The 22,907-nt window shown below is 55.7% G+C and overlaps 2 protein-coding genes across 2 annotated transcripts in view; one reads left to right on the top strand and one right to left on the bottom strand.

Moving 5' to 3' along the window:
- Nucleotides 1–3,587: 3,587 nt before the first annotated feature.
- On the bottom strand, nt 3,588–9,618 carry RDH8 (retinol dehydrogenase 8 (all-trans)). The gene is made up of 6 exons (XM_012641379.1): nt 9,507–9,618; nt 6,513–6,671; nt 5,877–6,056; nt 4,553–4,646; nt 3,898–4,081; nt 3,588–3,803 (listed from the first exon to the last, which is right to left on the bottom strand). Exons 1-6 carry the CDS (start codon nt 9,607–9,609, stop codon nt 3,588–3,590), a joined length of 936 nt encoding a protein of 311 aa, XP_012496833.1. The 5' UTR covers nt 9,610–9,618.
- A 1,775-nt stretch (nt 9,619–11,393) lies between these two features.
- COL5A3 (collagen, type V, alpha 3) overlaps nt 11,394–22,907 on the top strand; it is a 36,244-nt gene continuing 24,730 nt past the window's right edge. The window contains exons 1-16 of the mRNA XM_012641237.1: nt 11,394–11,484; nt 15,001–15,159; nt 15,254–15,443; nt 15,520–15,676; nt 16,433–16,537; nt 16,827–16,982; nt 18,217–18,330; nt 18,428–18,574; nt 20,115–20,162; nt 20,234–20,275; nt 20,552–20,614; nt 20,884–20,958; nt 21,059–21,142; nt 21,266–21,322; nt 21,416–21,469; nt 21,653–21,706. Of these exons, the coding sequence (XP_012496691.1) occupies nt 11,394–11,484; nt 15,001–15,159; nt 15,254–15,443; nt 15,520–15,676; nt 16,433–16,537; nt 16,827–16,982; nt 18,217–18,330; nt 18,428–18,574; nt 20,115–20,162; nt 20,234–20,275; nt 20,552–20,614; nt 20,884–20,958; nt 21,059–21,142; nt 21,266–21,322; nt 21,416–21,469; nt 21,653–21,706 (1,596 nt within the window). The remainder of the gene's footprint in view (nt 11,485–15,000; nt 15,160–15,253; nt 15,444–15,519; nt 15,677–16,432; nt 16,538–16,826; nt 16,983–18,216; nt 18,331–18,427; nt 18,575–20,114; nt 20,163–20,233; nt 20,276–20,551; nt 20,615–20,883; nt 20,959–21,058; nt 21,143–21,265; nt 21,323–21,415; nt 21,470–21,652; nt 21,707–22,907) is intronic.

The following is a 22,907-nucleotide window of genomic DNA, read 5'->3' as shown; positions in this document are numbered from 1 at the left end:
ACACTCGCTGCACATTCCTCCCTCCCTCAGCCCCTGGCAACCACTGTTTGACTTTGTGTCTCTACGAATCTGACTGCTCTGGGTAGCTCATGTGAGTGGAATCTCACAGTATTTGCCCTTCTGCATCTGGCTTATTTCACATAACATAATGTCCTCAAGGTTCATCCAAGTCGTAGCACACGTAAGAATTTCCTTCCTTTTTAAGGTTGCATTATTCCATTGTGTATATATGCCACAGTGTGTTTATCCATTCATCAGTTTTTTTTCCCCTTGTTAATCGTGAAGAAAATCTGGAGAGATAACCCAATCAAATTATAACAGGCAAGGGTTGTAGGTCAAGAACTGGCAGTCAAGGGAAAGAGGATGGTAGAGAATCGTTTTTTAAATATCCTTTAGCAATATATATATATTTTTTTGTGCTGTTTTAGGGACAGGGTTTCGTTTTGTCTCCCAGCCTGGAGTGAAGTGGTGTGATCATAGCTCACTGCAGTCTCGAACTCCTGGGCTCAAATGATCCTCCTGCCTCAGCCTCCCGAGTAGCTGGGACTACAAGTGTGAGCAACTGCACCCAGCCCTGGCCAGAATTTAATAGGAGCTTTTTTCCCCCTCCATTGCATTTGTTTTTAGAGTTGCTGTCTTAGTCTTCTTTCTGTTGCTTATAACAGAATACATGAAACTGGGTAATTTATAAAGAAAAGGAATTTATTTCTTGTAGTTCTAGAGACTGAGAAGTCCAGAGTCAAGGGGCTGCATTTGGCGGGGGACTTCTTGCTGGTGGGGACTCTCTGCAGAGTCCCGAGGTGGCGCAGGGCGTCACAGAGTGAGGGGCCGAGTGTGCTCGCTCACGTCTCTCTTCCTTTGCTTATAAAGCCATCAGTCCTATTTCCTGATAACCCATTAATCCGTTAACCTATTAAACCGTTAATCCGTGAACGGCCCCACCTCTCAATACTGCCACCTTGCGGATTAAATTTCAACATGAGTTTTGGAGGGGACAAATATTCGAACCATAGCAGTTGCCATTTGGAGTTATGCCAATTGTTCTTTATTATATGCGATAGGGTGATTTAAGCAGAAAAAGAATTTATCGAGTGGATACTGGGGGGTCTATGGCATCACCAACCTTGGAAAGTAGACAGGAGCGAGGTGGGCATGCAGGGCAGGTGCTAAGGCCCCAGTCTGAATCATACCCCACATGCCCGCCACCCCACCTGCCATCGTACACCCCACCAGCAAATATCGAGTACAGCTTCTTCTTCCCACCTCAGCTCCCAGTAGCTGGGACTGCAGATGTGCGCCACCATGCCCAGCTAATTTTTCTGTTCTTTAAGACATGGGGTCTTGCTATGTTGCTCAGGCTGCTCTCAAACTCTGGCCTCAAGCAATCCTCTGGCCTCAGCCTCACAAAGTGGTGGGATTACAGGCATAAGCCACTGCACGCTGCCTGATTTCATATATTCTTTTGCAGGCATTCCCACATTGCTTCAAAAATCTAAAATAGGAGAGGAGGAGGGAGTTTATTTGACGAAAATGACTGAGCAACAGAGGCCCCTGCTATCTCTGCATGGACTCAAAGAGACCTCTTTATAGGGCTCAGTCTCTCTTTTTCTGCAAGAGGCCACTAGAGACCCCTAAAGACCAGCACAGAGTTGGCATGACATGGGCTTGGGAGTTGGACAGACTTGGGCTCAATTCTGGCCCTTGCCTTTGTGCCCCATGACCTCAGTTTCCCCTTTGTGAACTTCGGAGCTTGTGAGTAACTCCATCTCCTAAGGCTGTGGGGCAGACGAAATGACCCTCACAAAATTCTGCCTAGAGCCTGGCATTCAAAGATGGTAGCTGAATGTCAATCACGACAAAAATTCAAGTGACATCGATCAGTGAAGGGGACTTTGCCTGTCACTCAGCCCTGTTATTGCTAGCTGTGCTTTATAGAAGGTGACTAGGGAGTCACCAGTCCAGGGTCACCCAGCGCACCAGAGCAGAGCCAGCGTTTCAAATCCAGAGGCCATCTGCTTCCAAAGTCTCTGGAGGGAAGGACAGAAAACTTGGGGACACTATCTTGGGGGCTAGGGGGCTAGGGGGAATCCCTATTGATTTTTAATTTTTTTTTTGGACAGGGTCTTGCTCTGTCGCCTGGGCTAGAGTGCAGTGGTGTCACCATAGCTCACTGCAACCTCACACTCCTGGACTCAAGCGATCCTCCTGCCTCAGCCTCCCTAGCAGCTGGGAATACAGGCATGTGCCACCACACCTGGCTAATTTTTAAAATTTTTTGTAGAGATGGGGTGTCACTCTGTTGCCCAGGCTGATCTCAAACTCCTGACCTCTAGTGATCTTCCCACCTCAGCTTTCCAAAGTGCTGGGATTGCAGGGGTGAGCCACTGCCCCCAGCCTGCTTTTTAACTTTTTCTTTAAATTTAAGACATTGGCCAGTTGTGGTGGCTCACGCCTGTAATCCTAGCAATTTGGGAGGCTGAAGCAGGAGGATTGCTGGAGGACAGGAGTTCGAGACCAACTTAGGCAACACAGAGAGATTCTGTCTCTACAAAAAGAAAAAAAACGGGCTGGGCGCGGTGGCTCGCGCCTGTAATCCTAGCACTCTGGCAGGCCAAGGCGGGTGGATTGCTCAAGGTCAGGAGTTCGAAACCAGTCTGAGCAAGAGTGAGACCCCGTCTCTACTAAAAATAGAAAGAAATTAATTGGACAGCTAAATATATATAGAAAAAATTAGCCGGGTATGGTGGCGCATGCCTGTAGTCCCAGCTACTCGGGAGGCTGAGGCAGGAGGATGGCTTGAGCCCAGGAGTTTGAGGTTGCTGTGAGCTAGGCTGATGCCACGGCACTCACTCTAGCCCGGGCAACAGAGTGAGACTCTGTCTCAAAAAAAAAAAGAAAAAAAACAATTAGCCAGGCCTAGTGGTATGGGCCTGTAGTCCCAACTACTCAGGAGGCTGAGGCAGGAGGATCGCTTGAGCCTGGGAATTGGAGGCTTTAGTGAGCTGTGATCACACCACTGCACTCCAGCCTGGGTGACAGAGGGAGACCCTATCCTGCATACACACACACACACACACACACAAATACGTTTAAGAAACTGATCTTTCTTAAATATTTTCGTGGTTGTGACTATACATTTAATGGAAAAAGTATACATGCATTGCTGGTGTGCGCATGAACACGTCTTGCTGATGGGGTGTGTGTCTGGGAAAGTCCCCTTGGCCAACGGAGCTCTGGGTGTATGTGTGGGGGCGGGGTGGTTTATGACTCACGCCTGTATTCTCAGGCCTGGGACCATGAAGTCATGCGGTTGAATGAGCCAGAATCTGTCTGGTCCTTCAAGGCCCCCTCCTCCAGGAAGCCTCCCTTGCCTTCCCAGACACAGCTCCGGCTTCCTGTTCTGGGCCCCTCAGCCCAGGATCCCAGAGAGATCCCTCTCTCTGCCCCAGCCCTGACCATGGGAGGATCTGTGCCTGGAGGTTGAGGCACAGCAATGCTCAGGCACAGAGCAGGTGAGGCAGAGTTTGCAGAATGAATGAACGAGAGTCTGGTCTGTACGGCAGGCAGACGGTGGGGCTCTGTTCTGCTCACCGAGGCCCCACCCGAGTTGGGAAGCAGCCGCAGGCCAGGCACTGAAGGCCAAGGTTGAGGAGGCGAGGCCAGCGGAAGAGGAGGCTGTGCGTGGTTCGCACGTACAGGACGCCGGAGGGGTCCACGGCTTTGAGCAGCGTCAGCGGGGAGTAGCGGGCGTTGGTCTGTCGGCGCAGGGGTGGCCGGGCCTTGCTGATGATCTTGACAATGACCTGTGGGGTGCAGCCCTGAGCTCTGGGACCCTGGGAGGGCCCCTCCCCCCAATATATCTGAGCCAGGTCTTGGGGCTCTGGGCCCATCACTCACCTGGGCCACATCCTGCGGGCTCTGTCCCACGGAGCGAAAGAGCTCCTTGGAGGCTGGCAGGTAGAAGTCCCGGAAGTAGCGCAGCGTGTCAGGGTCAGTGCCTGGGAACTCTGCTGTGGAAACCTGCGCCAGGAGCTTCCCCTCAAACTCGGTGACCACTGGGCCTGGCTCCACCAGGGAGATGCTGGGCACAGGGCAGGGGGCATGAGTCTGGTGCCCCAACACACTGGCTGCCCCATTTTGCCCATTTTTTTATTTATAGAGACAGGGTCTGGTTCTGTCGCCCAGGCTGGAGTTCAGTGGCCTGATCATAGCTCACTGCAGCCTTGAACTCCTGGACTCAAGCAATCCTCCTGCCTCAGCCTCCCGAGTAATTGAGACTACAGGCATGCACCACCATGCCTGGCTAATTTTTTAAATTTTTTGCCCAGATGGAGGTCTTGCTATGTTGCCCAGGCTGGTCTCGAACTCCTGGCCTCAAGCGATCCTCCCACCTCGGCCTCCCAAAGCAGTGAGATTCCAGGCGTGAGCCACCGTGCCCGGCCCATTTTGCCCATTTTGCCAACCTTTCCTCCTCCCTCCTGCATTTCTCCTGTCATTATTTCATCCCTCCTCATTCTGTGCCCCCCGCTCCCACCCAAAAGTGCCCGCTCACAAGATGTTGAACTGCAGTAGCTGGATGGCCAGACTTTCGAAGAATCCCTCCAGGGCGAACTTGGAGGCTGCATAGACATCGTTGAACATGACACCTGAGAACATGGGAGGAAGGAGGGCTCTTGGGAGTCTGGAGGATGGGCTTTGTGGGTCCCAGAGTGATGGGTCTTTGGGAGACAGAGCAGGGAGGATCTGGGGATCCCAGTGAGGGAGAGGTCTGGTGCCGATGCAATGGGTGAGTGGCATTGTCTGACGGGGTCATATGGGGTCACGATGGGGGTGTCCTGGCACCTCTTCCCAGCCCCACCTAGTCCCAGGAAACTCCCTTATCCACCATTTTCTACATCCCTGGGGTCACTTGGGCATGGGATTCCCCCTTCAGTAGGGCCCTTGTCATTCCTCGTAGATGCAGCTTCTCCACGGCAGAGTAACAAGTAGGGTGGATTCTTTAGGGGATAGCAGAGGAAGGGGGCAGATCCCAGGAAATTCCAGGGGGAGGAAGGGAGTCTGGAGGGTTTAAGGAGGAAAGATCCTGGAACATTGATGGCAAGCAGGTGGCCTGCAGCGTTGACCCATAGCAGACATCACCAATCAACCACCGATCTCTTTTCTGCTGAACCTCAGAGTCCTTCTAAACCCAGGCATCTCTGGGGCCTGGTGGGAGGTGTGTGACAAGGAGGAGTCTCAGGAGGAGTTCTGATGGTTCCTTTGGGTTTTGGGGGATGGTTGGGGAAGATTTTTGGAGGTGTCCAGAAGTAGGGTTGCTGCTGGGGTGGTAGAGATGGCTGGTTTTTGTTTTTTTTTTTTTTTTTGAGACAAGGTCTTGCTCTGTCCCCCCCAGGTAGAGTGCGGTAGCGTCATCATAGCTCACTGCAACCTCGAACTCCTGCGCTCAAGCGATCCTCCTGCCTCAGCCTCCTGAGTCACTGGGACTACAGGCGCAGGCCACCACACTCGGCTAAGTTTTTCTATTTTTGGTAGAGACAGGGTCTTGCTCAGGCTGGTCTGGAACTCCTAAGCTCAAGTGATCCTCCCACCTCGGCCTCCCAGAGTGCTAGGATGACAGGCGTGTGCCACCGCGCCTGGCCAAGATGGCTGTTGATGGCGCATTACCACCACTGCCTGCTCTTACTTCATCGTAGACATGTTTAATCTACCCGAGAACATTTTCCTACTGAGCTTCAGAATCCCTCTTCACACAGTTCTCCAGACGCATTTGGAATATGATCTAAAATCCATTTGCCATCCTTCCACTCTGGGGACAGTCAGACACTGGAGTGGCAGGGCGTGGGGGACATTTCCAGGGGTGGGTCCCCATGGCTCACCCTGTAGCCCCATGACACTGCTGACCACCACGATGTGGCCCTGCCGCTTCCTCTTCATGCCTGGAAGCACAGCTTTGACCAGACGAACAGCCCCGAAAAAGTTGGTGTCAAAGATGTTCTGCATGGCAGCTATGCTGAGCCCCTCGACGGGCCCCACCGTGCCCATTCCGGCATTATTCACTAAGGGAGAGATGCCGAGGGTTACCTTGAAGTCCCTCAGCCCTTCTAGTGTCACTTTGGGACACTCCCTGGGTCACCCCTCACCCCAAGTACGGGGGAAGTCTAGAGTATCTTGGTGGCAAATGCAGAGCCCCGATGATCTTTAAACACAGTTTATCATTTGTCCTAGGGAACCCTGAGCCCTGAGTGGGCGGAAGGACCACTGGGAATAGTGTCCCCGTTAATGCATGAGCAATTCAGCTCTGACCCCAAATTGCATCAAGACAGCCACAGCCACCCTGCTCCGAAGGTTTAGGGACCATGAGTTGTTTCTTCATCATGTTCCGTTCCCCAAGTGACTCAACCATTTTCCCAACCGCATATGGTTTTCTCCGTATGTGAGAATTTTCTTTTCCATAAAGTCTACTCCACCCCCAGGCCTCAGTTTATGTCTCGTGTCAAGCCACAAAGTCTCACCCAGCACGTCCACTTCTCCCTGGATGCTGCCAAGACACTGGGCCACCGACTCATCGCTGCACACGTCCAGCTGGGCCACAGTGAGGGTCTGTCCCAGAGCCTCACCGGCAGCTGCTTCTAGTGTCTCCTTCTTTCTCAGGTCCCTCATGGTGGCCACCACTGGGAACAGAGAACAGAGCCGGGACAAACGCTCGTTTTCCCTGTGCGTGGGCTTACATGTTTCTGGTGATCTTGCATGAGCTGTCAGTCACAGAGGGCTAGAGACCCACAAGTTTACATACCTACATTTGTCCCTCAGCTGACAAATGCACACTTGTGTACACACGTGGATATGTACCCACATCCATCCTTTCATCCGTCAATGCAACAGGTATTTATTGAGCATCTACTGTATGCTATGCCTATTCTAGGTGCTGACACTATTGCATGAAATAAGATAGACAAAGTCCCCACCTTCATGGAATTGATAGTCTAGTAAGTAAGTAATAAAATCCATAAATATAAAACAGATTTCAGCATCTATTCAGATTTGGCTCATGCCTGTAATCCCAGTGCTTTGGGAGGCAAAGGTGGGAGGATCGCTTGAGGCCAGGAGTTCGAGACCAGCCTGGGCAACATAGTGAGACCCCATCTCTATAAAAAAAATTTTAAAAATTCGCTGAGTGTTGTGGTGTGCACCTGTAATCCCAGCTATTCAGGAGGGTGAGGTGGGAGGATCCCTCGAGCCTGGGAGTTCAAGGCTGCAGTAAGCTGTCATGATGCCACTGCACTCCAGCATGGGTGACAGAGACCTTGTCTCTAAAAATAATAATAATAATAATAATTTTAAAACTTCCAGATTTCCATGAGAAAAAATGCATATACACTAATAGCCAACATGTGCATATATGCACACTCAATTATGAATAGCCACATTTACATCATCAATGTAGTAAGTTTCAATTTATTGAACATTTACTATGTGCTAGGTATTGTGCTAAGCACTTTTATAAACACCATCTCGAACTCACAAGAACCCTATGAGTTGAATCACTGACTTATTTTCCAAAGATGGCCACAACAATATCTCCCATCCCACATGCTCTGCTGAAATCTTACCACACCCCCGTCAAGACATGGCATCTAAGTCCCTTCCCCTTGAATCTTATGACTGGCTGGGGACCACTGGTAGTGATGCTATGTGGTTTTTGCAGCTTGGCCTTGCAACAGGTCTTGCAGTGTCTACATTGTTCACCAGAGTGCTCACTCTTGTTGGTCATCATGAGGCAGCCCAGTTGTCCGGATGCCACCATGCTGTAAGGAAGCCCAAGCTAGCCCAGGAAGGGAGACCACATTGAGAAGTCTCGAGATCACTGGAAGGAAGAGACATGCCTGCCCAGCCTCCACACATTCCAACCCCCACTCTTATAGTTGCAACTATTGACTCTGAACCAGAACCGCCCAGCTGAGCCCTTCCTGAATTCATGACCTATATAAACCATGAGTTAAAAAATTTAAAAAAAAATTATTGTGGTTGCACAATTTGGGGGGTGATTTGTTATTTAGCAATAGTAACCAGAACAGGTAGGTGAAGTTATTACCCCCATTACACAGATGAACAAACTGAGGCTCAGGAAGGTGAAGTTCCTTGCCTGTCCCACCCCTAGCAAGTATTAGTGCTGAGATTTGAACCTGGGTTTGTTGGAGTGCTAAGCTCATGCTCTTAAGCACAGCCTCACCGTATATACTATGTCTGCACACACACCAGCATAACGTTTGCATATCTCCTCATGTGTGCATCCAAATCACCCATGCACATTCCCGGGGGCATTTGCATATTGTCTGTGGGCCTGTATGATTCACAGGTACCATACAGATGAATGGGGCCACTTGCACCTACATGCAATATAGTGGCAAACATGGGCCCAGGGGCTCAGCTGCCTGCATTCAAATCCCAGCTCTGGCACTTTCTAGCTGGGTGACCTTTTAAGCAAGGACCTTTGACAGTTTGTGCCTTAGTTTCCTCATTTCTAAAATGGGGTGAATGATAGCATCCACCTCACAGGGCTGATGTGAGGGTTAAATGACTTACTAGATGCAGAACACCTAGGATGCAGCCCAGCCCATCATAAGAGCTCCAGAAACCTCACCCTTGAGCAGTTTCATACACCCGTTTGCCCCACCATCCCCCCCAGGGACACAAGTTCTTCCCTGCACACTGGCATCCAGGCTCTCACAGTCAAAGCTGTGTGTGTCTCAAAAACAGAAGGCAGAGGGCTGTGACAAGCAGCCCTGCCAACTGGGGCAATGCCCTCAGCCCCAGAAGCCTCCTCTTAAGTAACAACCCTTTGCCCACTTTGACTCAAGCCTGCTCTAGGTCAGGGGTTCTCACGGTGGGTGAGGTCTGGGCAATTCACTCCAGAGCTGCGGGAGGGCGAGTCCCTAGAACGAGAGGGCCCCCCTTCCAGTCCCAAGGTCAGGAGCACTTAAGAGGCTTATCTCAGAGCAGTAATCTGGGGAGAGGTGGAGGAGCAGGTGTCAGGGAGGTGATTATCCCATCCCAGGGAATGCCCAAGTGAAACCTTCTCAGAAAAGCATTCCGGGGCCAGCCCTTCTGAAAATACCTCCCACCCACCTTGCACCACTCTCCTTCCTGCTTTATTTTTCTTAACACTTATTCTTACCAGATATATCATAATTTCTTTTTATCGGTTCATTGTCTGCCCTCCCTCGCTTCCCCCACTATGCCACTACCTGGGGCTAACATTCTTGTCTATTTTGTTCCTGGCTGTGTTCCCAGCACCCAGAATAGAGCCTGGCACCCACTAGGTGCTCAATAAATGTTTTGGGGGTGAAGGGATGATTCCTAGATGCACGCCACGCATCCTGGGTCCTGTGCCAGCCCGCGAGTGCAGCTGGAAGGGATGGGGTGGTGGAAACAGAGCTGGGTGCTGAGGGTACTTGGACAGCAGCCCCCACCCCAGCTGTCTCCTGGCTCTGCCTGGGTCCCCTTACCCTGGTAGCGCTGCCTGGGATCACGAGCCAGCTGCACTGCAAGCTCCAAGCCAATTCCTGATGAGCAGCCCGAGATCAGCACAGTCCGGGGTGTGGTAGCCATGTTGATCCCCTCCCTGGACGCGTGACCTCCGCCGGGTGGCACCTGACTCTGGCCACCGCCTCCTAAGCACCCTCCAACCGATCCCCTGCAGGGCGGGCGAAGGGGCCCTGGGGAGAGCTGCCTCACTGTGTCCTGAGCAGTTGGAGGGAACCCCTTAAACTCTCCGTACCCCATTTCCTTCATCTGTGAACTAGTTCCCCACACCTGCTACACTCATAACTGGTTTTTTAAATTTTTATTTTTATTATGATTGTAAATGATTCAGGGCTGGCGACAGTTGCCATGAGCGTGCGGGAACGACGGTCTCTGTTCTGGGTGGAAGATTCTCCCACCGGAGGGAGAGAGTGAAAGAGGGTGACAGAGAGTGTGGGCCCACAAGGGGTCCTTTGAAAGAGGGAAGGGGTGTAGAACTGTCAGGAGATGATGGGATTAGACTACAGGAAGAACTTCCCTGCAAGGCAGGGCAGGGCAGGAACTTCGTGAGAGCCTTTTGGTTGGAGAAATCTCAGCCTCGGGTGTCCCTGGGGAGGGAGGAGGAGTTGCTCAGGGAGATTCCCTCTCTGGGGGGGCCCCATCTCCCCCTCAGTCTTGGTGGGGCCCCACCCCCTCCTCTCCAGGGACACAGAGACTCTTTGTCTGAGGAGCCAGAGGCTGGGAGGGAGGCGCTGCCCGTGTCTCCCTCTTCCCCTTGGGGGAGCAGTTCAGGGCCCAGGATACGCCCCTTCGGTTCCTCCCTGGGGAAACGTTCTCATATCCTTCGTGTCTGCGCTTGTCCAATTACACAGAAGCTCTACCTGACCCCTTGGGGGGCCTCTTCTCGCTGAAGGAAGGGGAGTCCCAGTGCAATGAGGGTGGGCTCTCCCTTACCCCAGGAATGGCAGGAATCCACCCCTCCTCTCTTGGCAGCAATGCCCTGCTTTGGGCTAGACTCCCCCATTTGCTGGGGATTTGGGTTGGGGCATCCATTTGGAGACCTGCGTGCAGAGGGGGAGATGAGGGTTAAGGTGGAGGTGGGATCGTTCATTTGAGGATGGAGGATTTTGGGGAAAACTGTGCTTTGGAATCTGTGGTGAGAGTTTGGGGCGGCGCCAGGACACCCAGTTCCGGGATTTGGGTGGGTGGAGAGTTGAAGTTTGGGGTTAAGGCTGAGAACCCCATTTTGGGATCTGGGGTGAGGTTTGTGGTGAGTTGAGGACTTTCTGCTTGGAGACCGGAAGGGAAGGGTTGGGGGGAAGCTAGGGGACTGGGAATAAGGCAGGTGGGTGGAAGTCGGGGTGAGGCTGGACACTCCCCCCGCGGCAAGGCAGAAAGGCATTGGTATAAAGCTGTACCTCCTGGGATTCCAGCGCCTGCATGGAGGCTGAAGGTTTGAAGGAAGCTAAGATGTCCTTTGAGGGGACCTGCTAGGAGGAAGGGGTTTGGGGAAAGGCTGAGACCCCCGGATTCTAGGGCTGGGTGGGAGTGACCCTTCTCCTCCACTGTGAGGCGGGGCGCGGACGGCCCAGCTCCCGCCCGAAGGCTCCACCCCCGGCCGGCCAATCAGCGCGCGGCACAAACTTTCCCAACTTCCCCCACCAGCTGTCACCCCCCCCCACCTCCCCGGCGAGCCCCGCCTGGCCGGGCGCTGCAGCGCAGGGCGAGGCCGGGGCGGGGTCTCGGGCAGTCTCCTGCGGATCCGAGTGGAGCCGGCCGCCGCGGGTGACTGCACCGAGCCCGTGGAGTCGCCGCGCCCTGCCACCGCCCCGTCCTGTCCCCCGCCTTGAGCCTGGCTGGGCCCCGCGGGGATGGGGAGCCGCCGCCGGGGCCTGGGCCAGCCGCGGGCCGGCCTCTGCCTGCTCCTGGCCGCGCTGCAACTTCTGCCTGGGACGCAGGCCGGTGAGCAGGGAGGGAGGAGATGGAACTTGGGGTGCAGAACTCTGCGAGCCCCCAAAAGACAGAGTGGAGTTTGGATTAGGGAAGGCGTGCATGGGGCGGGGGTGGTGGCGCGCATTGCTGATGAAGGGACGCGAGGGTCCTACTCTGAGTGATTCCTGGATGTGCCATCTGGGGAAGGGGGGCTGGGGAAATGTGTGACAGTGATTCCCGGCGGGTGCGTGGGAATTAATGCCATGTATAGGTGCGTGCATGTGTGTGCGTGTGCGTGGAGCAGCGCGCGTGCAGCGTTTTGGGGTGAAATTGTGTTTGTGCTTGGATGTAGGGTTTGACGGCGATGGTATGATATGAGTACGGGTGACAGGGGGGGTCCCTGGGAGGGTGTGTAGTGTGAGATGCGAGCCTGCAAGTGTGCGTCCGTCTGTGTCTGGGGCTGATTTTGAGGATAACACCTGTGTGTTTTATGAGTGTCGACTGCACACCACTGGGTAACCCCACGAAGGGTGTAGTTGGGATTTTGGGGTGTGAATAATGGCCCATAAGGACACAGGCGGCTGATTCTCAGGGTGATGGTGAGCGTGCGTGAATATGGGGGGCTCTTCGGGAGCTCACAGCTCCCTTTGCGTCTCCCCCAAATGGCTTCATCCCGTTCTCCCTCTTCCTCTTCTGCCCCAAATTGGCGCAGGCCCTCCCCCTCCCCTCCCTCCCTCCTGCCCCTCCCCCCACCCCGCGCTCCCCAGAGCCGCGATCAGCACCATGGACAGAGCCTCGGGGAGGGCCGCGGTGAGGGGCGAGGCGGGGCGGGGCGCAGGGCGGGGCGGGAGTGGAAGTTGCTCCCCCCTCCTCCCCCAGCTGCAAGAGTCTTGGGTGTTTTTCCCGAGGAATTTCTCAGGGCCACCCCCCCAGGGGTCCCGGGGGCCGCCGGATGGGTGAGTCAGCGCTGACGCACGCCCAGCTGTGCAAATCTGGCTGGGCGCCCTGCCCTAGCCCGCAGGGTTTGGGGTGGGGGCGCCCCGGGGATGAGGGGATGTCGGGGTTCGTCAAGTGGTGGGTGATGGAGCTTCCCTGATCTGAGGGACCCTAGGCTAGGCCCTCCTGGAAATCCCTCTCTAAGGTGAGCTCAGCCCCCCAACACGACACACACACACACACACACGCACACCCCACTTTCTCACTTTCTCCGGAGTCCAGAGAGGCGCCCGCCCATGTGGGTACTCCCAGACTGGCCTATGCCCCATTCCCACGCTCATGCATCCACATGGTCTTGCAATCTCAGGCATCCTTTCCGAATACAAGCCCCTTGGGACACCAGGAATGTGCAACCGGGTGCCCAGGCAACCCCCCCTTCTGCCACCCGCCACACGATCCCAACTTTTGTCACCCTCCTACGGGTTCAAACGCGCACGCATGCTGCCCCTGGCATCCATACAAACTCCGCCAACATTCAAGCCCATCTCACCCACTCACTTACTGGGCCACGCTTCGCGTAGAACCACGCCCCCGCGTCAGGAGTCTGAGCGATTACAATCACAGACTCGCTTGGTGACAACAAGCTCACACCAGGGTCACACAGCCACTCGTCAAACAACTGCACCTAACCCATCCATTGCAGGCTAAATATTTGCACACATTGACACCTCAAGAAATGACACGTCCAGGCATTGCCTGGTCCGTTCACAGTCACCCGCACTTGCACGATGTCACGCACAAACACATAATTGCACACACACTCACCACACCTACGCTCTCCCACACACCTGGGGGGATCCCGGGCACGTCCCGGCCTACTCTCTGCCTGCATCCCTCCGCATCCTAGACCCCACCCAGCATCTCCTTAGGGGCCCCGACAGACTCCCACCCCCTGGCCCTACAGGCAGAACTCAATGGCTCTTGTGTGTCTCCTTGTCACGAAGCCAGCCATGGAAAGAAAGGGCAGTCAGTTTCTGAAAGGTCATTCCAGAAGGGACACAAGTTGCAAGCAGGAGACCTTTGGGTTCGTTGCTGGAAAGGACTTTCTCGACGTGAATGAGTGCTGGTTGAGGGGAGCTCCCTTCCTCCTGCAGAGAGACTAGAGTCTGGGTGGGGGGTGGGGGCGAAGCCTTCATGCTGGGTGAGGCCGTGGGTCTCAGTCCTCCGTCAGGGCCCCAGCCTGGAGAGGGGGCAGCTCGGGGACGATTGTTCCATGGGGGAATGACTCTTGTGGTTGGCAGAGCCTGGGAGTCCAGATCTCAGCCCCAGGGGGCTGCAACACAAATTCCTCTTAATGACAGCTCAGCCGCGGAACAGGCAATTAGAGATGGGGGCTGGTGGGGGTTGGCTGGGGAGGGTGGGTGGAGAGACAGAGAGAGAGAGAGAGAGAGAGAGAGATTCAGAGTTGGACACAGAGAGAGACCTTGGAAGACCAGCACAGAAAGTAGGACAAGGAGTGGGCGGGGAGGGGCAGAGGAGAGGGAAGTTGGGGGCAAGAGGAAACAGAGGCTGCAACAGGGCTCTGAGAAGTCTGGGAAACAAGGGCTCTGACCCAGGAAGAACGGGATGGGGGAGGGTGTCCCTCATCCAAGCCCCTACCTCCCCTAAGTCTGGCCTCCCATCCTAGCTCCCAATGGTGAGATCAGCACCGCCGCCCCCGGTGGGGGGGTGAAGTCATGGCAGATTCTGCAGAATGTGGCTTCTGCCAAGAGGCTGGGGCAGGGGTCAGTGGGACAGTTTGCAGAGGGCGGGGGACGGAGAGCAGAAAGTAGGCAGGGGCTGGGGGCCCAGGGGAAGCCCCCGCCCACCCCTGCCCAAGCCATGTGGTTCCACTTAGCCCTGGCCAGGCTGCCTGGGTGGGGCCGGTAGGATGGCCTAGATTAGGATCTGGTCAGGCCAGACTGGTCCCTTTTTTTAGCTGGGATGAGAGAGGTAGGGCATCAGAGGGGGGAGGTCAGGAGGTTATCAGAGACAGGTAGTCAGAAGGAGGAGGTCAGAGAGGGTGATTTGAGACGGAGACATCCCAGGTCAGATGGAGGAGGTTGGGCTAGGCAGATGGAGGAGGCCCGAGGAATTGGTGGTCCAGGGAGGTCAGAGGGAAGAGACCAGGGGAGGAGGTGGGGACAGAACATAGAGCAGGAGCCCCTGTTCTCCACGTGCGCTTCCTCTGGCAAGGGGGCTCCAGGCCTGGGAAGCAGCCCCAGGGAGCCGGTGCAGGGGGAGTTTGGGGGAGAGGGGGACAGTCCGGCTCCGGCTCTGGGGCTCAGGCCAGGAAGCTTTGATTCATCCCAGAACTAGGTCAACTTTTTTTTTTCTCACCAAAAACCAAGGGGAAAAAAAAAAAAACAGAGTCAACAGGCTGATGAGGCCGGAACATCTGTGGAGGGGCGAGGAAGGGGAGGGGGTGCCAGGCTCCAGCCTGCTCCTTCCTCCTGAACCACAAGTCTAGTGGGGGGGTGAGGCTGAGCACCATGCACCCCCAAATCTGAGCCTCTGGCCTAGAGTCCTGGGCTTGCTGTAACTGCTCCCTGTGGCTTCTCTCTGCTGCAGAGCTCGTGGATGTGCTGAAGGTCCTGGGCGTGCGGGGGGGCCAGGCTGGGGTCCCCGAGGGGCCTGGCTTCTGTCCCCAGAGGGCTCCAGAGGGCGATCGGGCGTTCAGGGTGGGCAAGGCCAGCGTTCTCAGCATCCCCACGTGGGAGCTCTTTCCAGGTGAGTTGGGGCAGGAGGGCCTGGGGTTCAACCTGGGGGGAGTGCGGGTCACCACCTGGCGGTCTGAGTGGCCCCGTTTCCTCTGCCCACCCAGACGGGCACTTTCCTGAGAACTTCTCTGTGCTGATCACTCTTCGGGGCCAACCGGCCAATCATTCTGTCCTGCTCTCCGTTTACGATGACAAGGGTGCCAGGCAGCTGGGCCTGGCACTGGGGCCAGCTCTGAGCCTCCTAGGTGGCTCCTTTACTCCCCTCCCCCAGCAGGTCAACCTCACAGATGGCAGGTGAGTGTAGAAGAAGGGGGAGGGTCCGTGGAGGGGTGGGGTGAGAAGCACCCCCACTGAGGCTGCCCCCCTGCAGGTGGCACCGTGTGGCAGTCAGCATAGACGGCGGGATGGTGACTCTGGTGGCTGACTGTGACCCTCAGCCCCCTGTGTTGGGCCAGAGGCCACGATTCATCAGCACAGCTGGACTTACTGTACTGGGGACCCAGGATCTTGAAGAGCAGACATTCGAGGTAGGAGTCCAGGGATGGGGGAAACTGAGGCAGATGGTGGGACATTTTGGTCATAGCCTGAACCTGGAGAAGACATTGGAGAAGGGAGACGCCAGGCATCCACCAAGCCCTGGGAAGCCGAGGGAAGAGAGCACGTGCTTGTGCGCGTCCTGGTGGTGTGCGATTGTGACGTCGTAGAACCACAAGGCCCTGAGTTGTGACGGCTTGGCTGGTTGTGGGAGGATCCCGTTGTGATGTGTGACTATGACCGGTGACCTGGCTGCTGCGGTGGCGTGCGATTGTGTGCCGGGCAGTTGTGACATTGGAGGTGTCATGCGGCTGTGTGACAAGCGTGTTGTGGCATGGTGACCATTATCGGTGACTGTGTTGTATGTGATTATGCCATGTGTCACCTCCAGGAGGCTGGGGGCCTCCTCTGTCTCACGATCTTCCTTAGCCCCAGTACCCGAAAGGGCACCTGGCCCAAAGTAGCTGTGCGCTTGTGCCTGAAAGCGAAGGGACAAACGCACCTTCCATGGGGCGGATGTGGGGTGTGGTTTGTGGTTCGGTGTGACCCTGAGAGAATCTTTCCTTCTCTTGGTTACAGGGGGCAGAGGGACCCTAGGGCTGTGACGGGGCCACCTCCTCCTTATATTGAGGTGCCCTGGGATGGGGAATCACCAGACCTTGGTGTCAGGAGGTGGGCAGGTCTCTGCTGGGGAAGTGGGGCTCAGAGTCCACCTAGCGTCCCCTTCCCCGCCTCCTACCCTCTCTCAGGGAGACATTCAGGAGCTGCTGCTAAGCCCAGATCCTGGGGCTGCCTTCCACGCCTGCGAGCGGTACCTCCCCGGCTGTGACAACCCGGACCCTGCAGCCACAGGGGTGAGTGAGGGGCTGCATTACTCCTGGCCTGAGGGCACAGGCTGAGCCGTCCCTGGCTGCAGGTCTTAGGAAGGCGTGAACTCCGCCCCAGTCATGGGCTGAGCCACCTCTGACTCCAAACACAGGGCCGAGTGATCCCTGGCCTCACACCGATCCCAAGCATGAATGACCTTGACCTCGGGTCGTATACCTGAGCGACATGTGGCCCCGGGTGACCCCAAGTGATGGGATCTCCAACGAGGGGCTGGGGAGTGGGGTGCCGTAGACCTGACTGGGGCCCTCTTCCCAGGCCCCCCAGGGTGAGCAAGAAACCCCTCCGCCTCGGCGCAAGGGAAAAGGAAAAGGGAAGAAAAAAGGACGAGGTCGCAAGGGCAAGGGCAAGGGCAGGAAGAAGAACAAGGGAACTTTGACCCCAAGCCCACCTCCTGGCTCCCTGGAGAACCAGGTAAGGGACCTGCCACCTCTCACTTCGGGTCTTCACAGCCTGACTTCTGGCCTCTGATCCCCACTGGTCTCCGGCCCCTCATCCATGACCTTATTCTCTGGTTTGGGGTGTTCCTCCCCAGGGGTCACTGTTGAAGGTCATTGATATAAGCCATTGTTGGCCATATGAAACTACCGATGTCACTAGTTTAGGGTTAATGGTTGGGGTCTACTAGTGTGTGGGGGTGTTGGCGTGGGGTCACTGATTGGAGGGCCTAGTGGACTCACCCATTGGGGTCACAAGTTGGTGTGATTTTTCAGGGGGCTGATGGATGAGGTCATTATTTTGGGAGACCCTGAGGGGTTGTTGGCTAGGAAGTCATTGATATGTCATCGGTTATTGGGATTGCCATGTGGGCGTCATTGCTTGGGGAGCATTTGTTGGGTTCCCTTATGAATATTCATTGTTGGAGCATCACTGGTTGGAGGGATAATTGATTAAGGGTCCCTGGGGGGGTTTATTAGTCCTGGGGGTGGGTGTCACAACTAAGTTAGTGCTTCTTGTCACGAGGGTGTTACTGGTTGGGAAAATCACTGGATGGGAGAGTAACGGGTTGGGGCCACTGATGGAAGCCATTAACTGGGGCGGTCACTTATGGGTCACTGGTTGTAGGAGTAATTGAGGTTTGTTGATGTCATTAGCTGGTGGGTCCTTGGTTGGGGTCTTTGGTTGGGGGAGTCACTGGTCACACTCCGTCTCAGTTCCAGATCTTTCTGGACCAGCACATGGACACCAGGAGTAGTGTGCCTGTCCCCAGCCCCTTCCTCAGCTCTGTCCCTCACCTGGGCCCCCACCACCCTCTTCCCCTCTACCCCCCGCCTTGACCCGGTTGCCCTGCAGCTGTCCAGCCCAGAAGGCGCTGCCGCTCCCGCTGTGACTGGGGCCTGGCTGGCTGACCGCTGGACTCTGCCTTGGGAGAGGACATGAGGGATAGGCTTCCGGGAGTCTGGCCCTGAGTGCTGGAGTTTGACCTTGACCACTGGGGCTCTGGAGCCAGCCAGGCTCTGCCTTCCGGGCCTCCTCTGGGGCTCAGCCGCTGCCAGGCCCCTCCTCCATGCACAGTGGCGTCCCCTGGTGGCTGCCCTCATCCAGCCAACCCCCTACTGGCCTCTGATGCTCTTTGGGCCTGTCTCCTCTGTCTTTTGTCTTGGTTGGCCTGGCCCCAGAGCTGACACTCCCTCCCTCTTCTCTCCAGACCTCCACTGACACCCCAAAGACAGAGACACCAGCTCCAAATCTGCATCTGACCCCCACGCCTTTGGTCATCACCTCCACTGTGACTGCTGGCCACAACGTCACCATCCTAGAGGTTGGTGGGACGTGCACAGGGCTGGAAGGCGGAGTCCCGGGGGTGGCAGACAGTCAGGAAGTCAGAGGCAAACTCTGCTCTGTCCCAACGCCCTCAGGAAGACCTGGACCCGGACAATGGAACCGAGCTGGGGACCCCAGAGACCGAAGCAGCCAGGGAGGATGAAGAAGGAGGTGACTCCACCATGGGCCCCGATTTCCGGGCTGCAGAACAGCCATCTCGGACTCACTTCCAGATCTTTCCTGTGAGTCTCGGTGGCTGGGTTAAGGGCAAGAGAAGGGATTCCCACCCGAAGCCGCAAAGGGCCACATTGTCGCTCTTGCCTTCTGCTGATCTTGCCTAGAACGTCCTCCCACCACCCCAGTACGGTCGACAAAGATTTATCATGTGTCTGCCGTGTAACAGGCACTGTGCTAACGGACGGTTCTGCGGGAAGGAGGCGTTTGGCTTTTGGTCTAAGCACCAGGGGAAGCCGCTTGAAAACAAAGAAAGATCTGACCTGAAGGTTTAAAAGCTTCCTCTGCCTGCCGAATGGCATGTGGACAGTAGGGGGAGCCAGAGGGGCAGCGGGGAAGCCTGCAGTCCCAGTGATGGCTTGGAGGAGGATAGTGGCCGTGGGGATGGAGTGAAGTGGGCCCATGGGGGACATGCTCCCTCTTGGTCTTGCCATTGGAGGTGGAGAAAGGGAGATGTATGTTGAGACCGTTGAGTAAGATGCAGATTCCTCATAGAGGAGCCCGTGGAAAGTGGCTCCCATCTGTCGTCTAATTCCAGCACTTTGGGAGGCCCAGGCGGGAGGATCGTTGGAGACTCGCCTGGGGCGTGTTATATTGGCAACACCTGTTTGGCATCCCCATCAAGATGTCAAGTGGGTGATTGCTTAGAAGATGCTGGAGTTCAGGAGAGATGGTCTAGGATGGAGACAGACTTGAGACTTACCAGCAGAGAGATGGTATCTTTAACCAAAGGATTGGATGAAATTGCCTAGGAAAAGAATTTGCCTAGGAAAACAGAGCTGGGTGCGGTGTCACGTGCCTATAATCCCAGCTACTGGAGAGGCTGAGGCAGGAGGATCGCTTGAGGCCAGGAGTTTGCAAGCAGCCTAGGTAACATATCAAGACCTCTGTCTCTACAAAAAAATTTAAAAATTAGCAGGGCACAGTGGTGCACACCTATAGTCCCAGCTACTCGGGAGGCTGAGGTCGGAGGATCGCTTGAGCCCAGGAGTCGGAGGCTGCAGTGAGCTATGATCACACCACTGCACTCCAGCCTGGGCAACAGAGCAAGACCACATCTCGGAAAAAAAAAATGCAGACAGAGAAGGGAGCTCAGATTCTAGCCTTGGTGTTGCACAAGGGAGGAGGTGAATAGCTGGAACTGCCTTACCCTGAGTGCCTGTTGCGTGCCAAGCACTGCTTTCATTCATTCGTCTTCGCATAGGATATACACAGCCGTCATTCACCCACCAACTTTGCAGTGACAGGTAACCGGCCATAAGGGTTGCCTAAGTTTCCCAACATCACTCAGTCAGTAAGAGGCAGATCCAGGATTAGGACCCGGCAGCAGGCTCTGGAGTTCCTGCCCTTCCCCTTGACCTTGACTTGGCATTGCCCAGTGGATGGAGGGAGGCTGAGTTTCTCAACAGGGTCTTTTCTTCAAAGAAGGAGACCTGCGAGTGCGTGTGTGTGTGCGTGTGGGTGGGGTTGGGGGACGGACGTGAGGTTGGGTAGCTGAGGGGTCTGTGCCCAAGTTCACGTGTCTTTTCTCTCACTCCCCTGCCCCAGGGCGCTGGAGAGAAGGGAGCGAAGGGAGAACCCGCGGTGATTGAACAGGTGAGGGGTCCGCTCTGCGAGGGGTTGAGGGGCCTTGTAGGACTAGGGGTCACATTCTTTTCTCGCTCCAGGGACAGCAGTTCGAGGGACCTCCAGGAGCTGCAGGACCGCGAGTGAGTCATGGCCGCATTGTCTTCTTCCTGCGTTCCCTTCCAGCTGGGGGTGTGAGGAGTCGGTGTAACCACTGCCTGAGGCCACTGGGCACTTGAGCTCAAAGACTGAGTCAAAGTGGGGGTCGGGGTGGAAAGTTGGGGCTTGATGCAGGTCCATACAGCACTGGGGGAGCGGGAATGGCTCGGTGGTGGGGTCCGAGTTAGGGGTGGGTCAGACAGAAGTCAGCCTGGCTCCAACTTTGCACTTCCTGTGACTTCTCTTTCTGTTCCCAACAGGGGGTGGTCGGCCCCTCAGGCCCTCCTGGCCCCCCAGGTTTCCCTGGGGACCCTGGACCACGGGTAAGAGACTCCCCCTGGGATGTGTCCTTCTGTGGGGGGTGGGGTAGTGGGGTTTCAGGTTGGGAGGATGAAGGTCTAACTAAACATGGGTCTGAGGGGCTAGAACGGGGGACACTGTCCCAAGGCTGGCCCTGACTCCTGCCAATCTCTTTCCCCACCTGTGAACTCTCTCTGTGGCTCCCCTTCTGCCTCCGGGGGCCTCTCCTCTGCTTTTTGTCCTCTGTCTCCGTCTGGCTCTCTCCACCTTTCTGCCTCCTGCCCTCTCTCAGGGCCCTGCTGGCCTCCCAGGAATCCCTGGCATTGACGGGGTCCGGGGCCCACCAGGCACTGTGATCATGATGCCGGTAAGAAGGAGACGGAGTGGCGCAGCCTGGTCCTGGGGTGGGGTCCTGACCCAGGAGGGGCCTCTCCTCGGGGCTCCCCTCACCACTGCCTGCCCCCCAGTTCCAGTTTGCAAGCAGCTCCCACAAAGGACCCCCAGTGTCCTTCCAGCAGGCCCAGGCACAGGCGGTACTGCAGCAAGCTCAGGTGAGTGTCCCGGGAAGGTGTCCCGGGAAGAACCTGAGAGGGAGACAGAGCTGGGGCGTGATGCGGGGGCCGTGGGAGTCCAGAGGGAGACCCCAGGCTCTGTTCTCCTCTGTTTTTTTCCAGCTGTCCATGAAAGGACCCCCTGGCCCGGTGGGGCTCACTGGGCGCCCGGGCCCCGTGGTGAGTAGGGGGTCTGCACGGAGGAGGGGTGCGTGTCAGCAGAGAAGGGACACCTCCCTCTGACCGCGTTCCTCCATCTCGTCCTCCGCCAAGGGTCTCCCTGGGCATCCAGGTCCGAAAGGAGAGGCGGGGGAGATGGGGCCACAGGTGAGACCGGCAGGGGTGGAGGGATTGGAGGCGGGACCAGCGGGATTGGAGGCGTCTCCCCCACGTCAAAGGGGCTGGGGAAACCCTTGCAGTTACTGCCTTTCCTAGACGATGATTTAAAGTAAGTCCTTCTTCCTTTTAATGCTTTTTTCCTTCCTCCTTCTCTGTTTTTTTGTCCCCTAGGGTCCCCGAGGCCTGCAGGGACCTCATGGGCCCCCTGGCCAAGTGGGCAAGATGGTGAGTGGCCCCTGGGTCCCCAGACAACCTCTAATCCATCCCTCAGCCCCCAACACGAGCCCTGGCTCCATGCCCCCGGGGTCTTTTGGTGTCATTAGTGGGACAAGAGCTCTGAGGCAGGGAATGGCAGCTCCACAGGTGTATGGAAAAGGAATCCGGCTGGGTCACAGAGTCAGGAAGGACTTGCCCCCAGCAGCGACGATGGCTGTCCTGAGATCTGAAGCACCCCCAGGTGAACGGGTGGGGAAGCACATTTCAAGCAGAAGGAATGGTATCTGCAAAAGAGACGCCTGGCACGTTGAAGGAAACGACAACCAAGACAATTCCAGATATAGTCCCGCACAACATAAGTGACATGTTGTCCAATGACAAACCACATACACAGGGGTGGTCCCATAAGATTATAGTGCTATATTTTTACTGAACCTTTTCTATGCTTATTCATTTGGCTGCTTGTTTTGAGATGGGATCTCACTATGTTGTCCAGGCTGGTCTTGAACTCCTGGGCTCAAGTGACCCTCTTGCCTCAGCCTCCTGAATAGCTGGAGCTACAGGCATGCATCACCACACATGGCTGCCTTTTCTATGTTTATTTATTTATTTGAGGCAGTCTCGCTCTGTCACGCAGGCTAGAGTGCCATGGCATCAGCCTAGCTCACAGCAACCTCAAACTCCTGGGCTCAAGTGATCCTGCTGCCTCAGCCTCCCGAGAAGCTGGGACTACAGGCATGTGCCACCATGCCCGGCTAACTTTTCCTGTCTTTAATAGAGACTGGGGTCTCGCTCTTGCTCAGGCTAGTCTCGAACTCCTGACCTCGAGCGATCCTCGGCCTCCCAGCATCCTAGGACTACAGGCGTGAGCCACTGTGCCTGGCCAACCTTTTCTATATTTAGTCATGTTTAGATACACAAATACTTTTCGTGTTACAAATGCCTACAGTATTCAGTACAGGTACATGCTGTACAGGTTTGTAGCCCAGGGTTTGTAGCCCAGGAGCAATAGGCCATACTGTACGGTTCTTAATTTCGGGGATGATGGTGGCTTGGACCAGAGCGAGGACCCTGGGGATAGAGTAGTGGGTGGATCTGAGATGTATCTGGAAGGCTAAATGGGTGCACAGAGAAGCCCTAAGTAAAAGCTTCTGCATGAGGAAGGTGCGTAATAAACGGCCTTAATAGTAATATCTTTTTTTTTTTTTTT

The sequence above is a fragment of the Propithecus coquereli genome, unplaced genomic scaffold, assembly GCF_000956105.1.
Source record: "Propithecus coquereli isolate 6110/MARCELLA unplaced genomic scaffold, Pcoq_1.0 Scaffold164, whole genome shotgun sequence".
NCBI lineage: Eukaryota > Metazoa > Chordata > Mammalia > Primates > Indriidae > Propithecus > Propithecus coquereli.
Note: the sequence above shows the minus strand (reverse complement) of the source record. Positions and strands in the feature narration are given on the sequence as shown.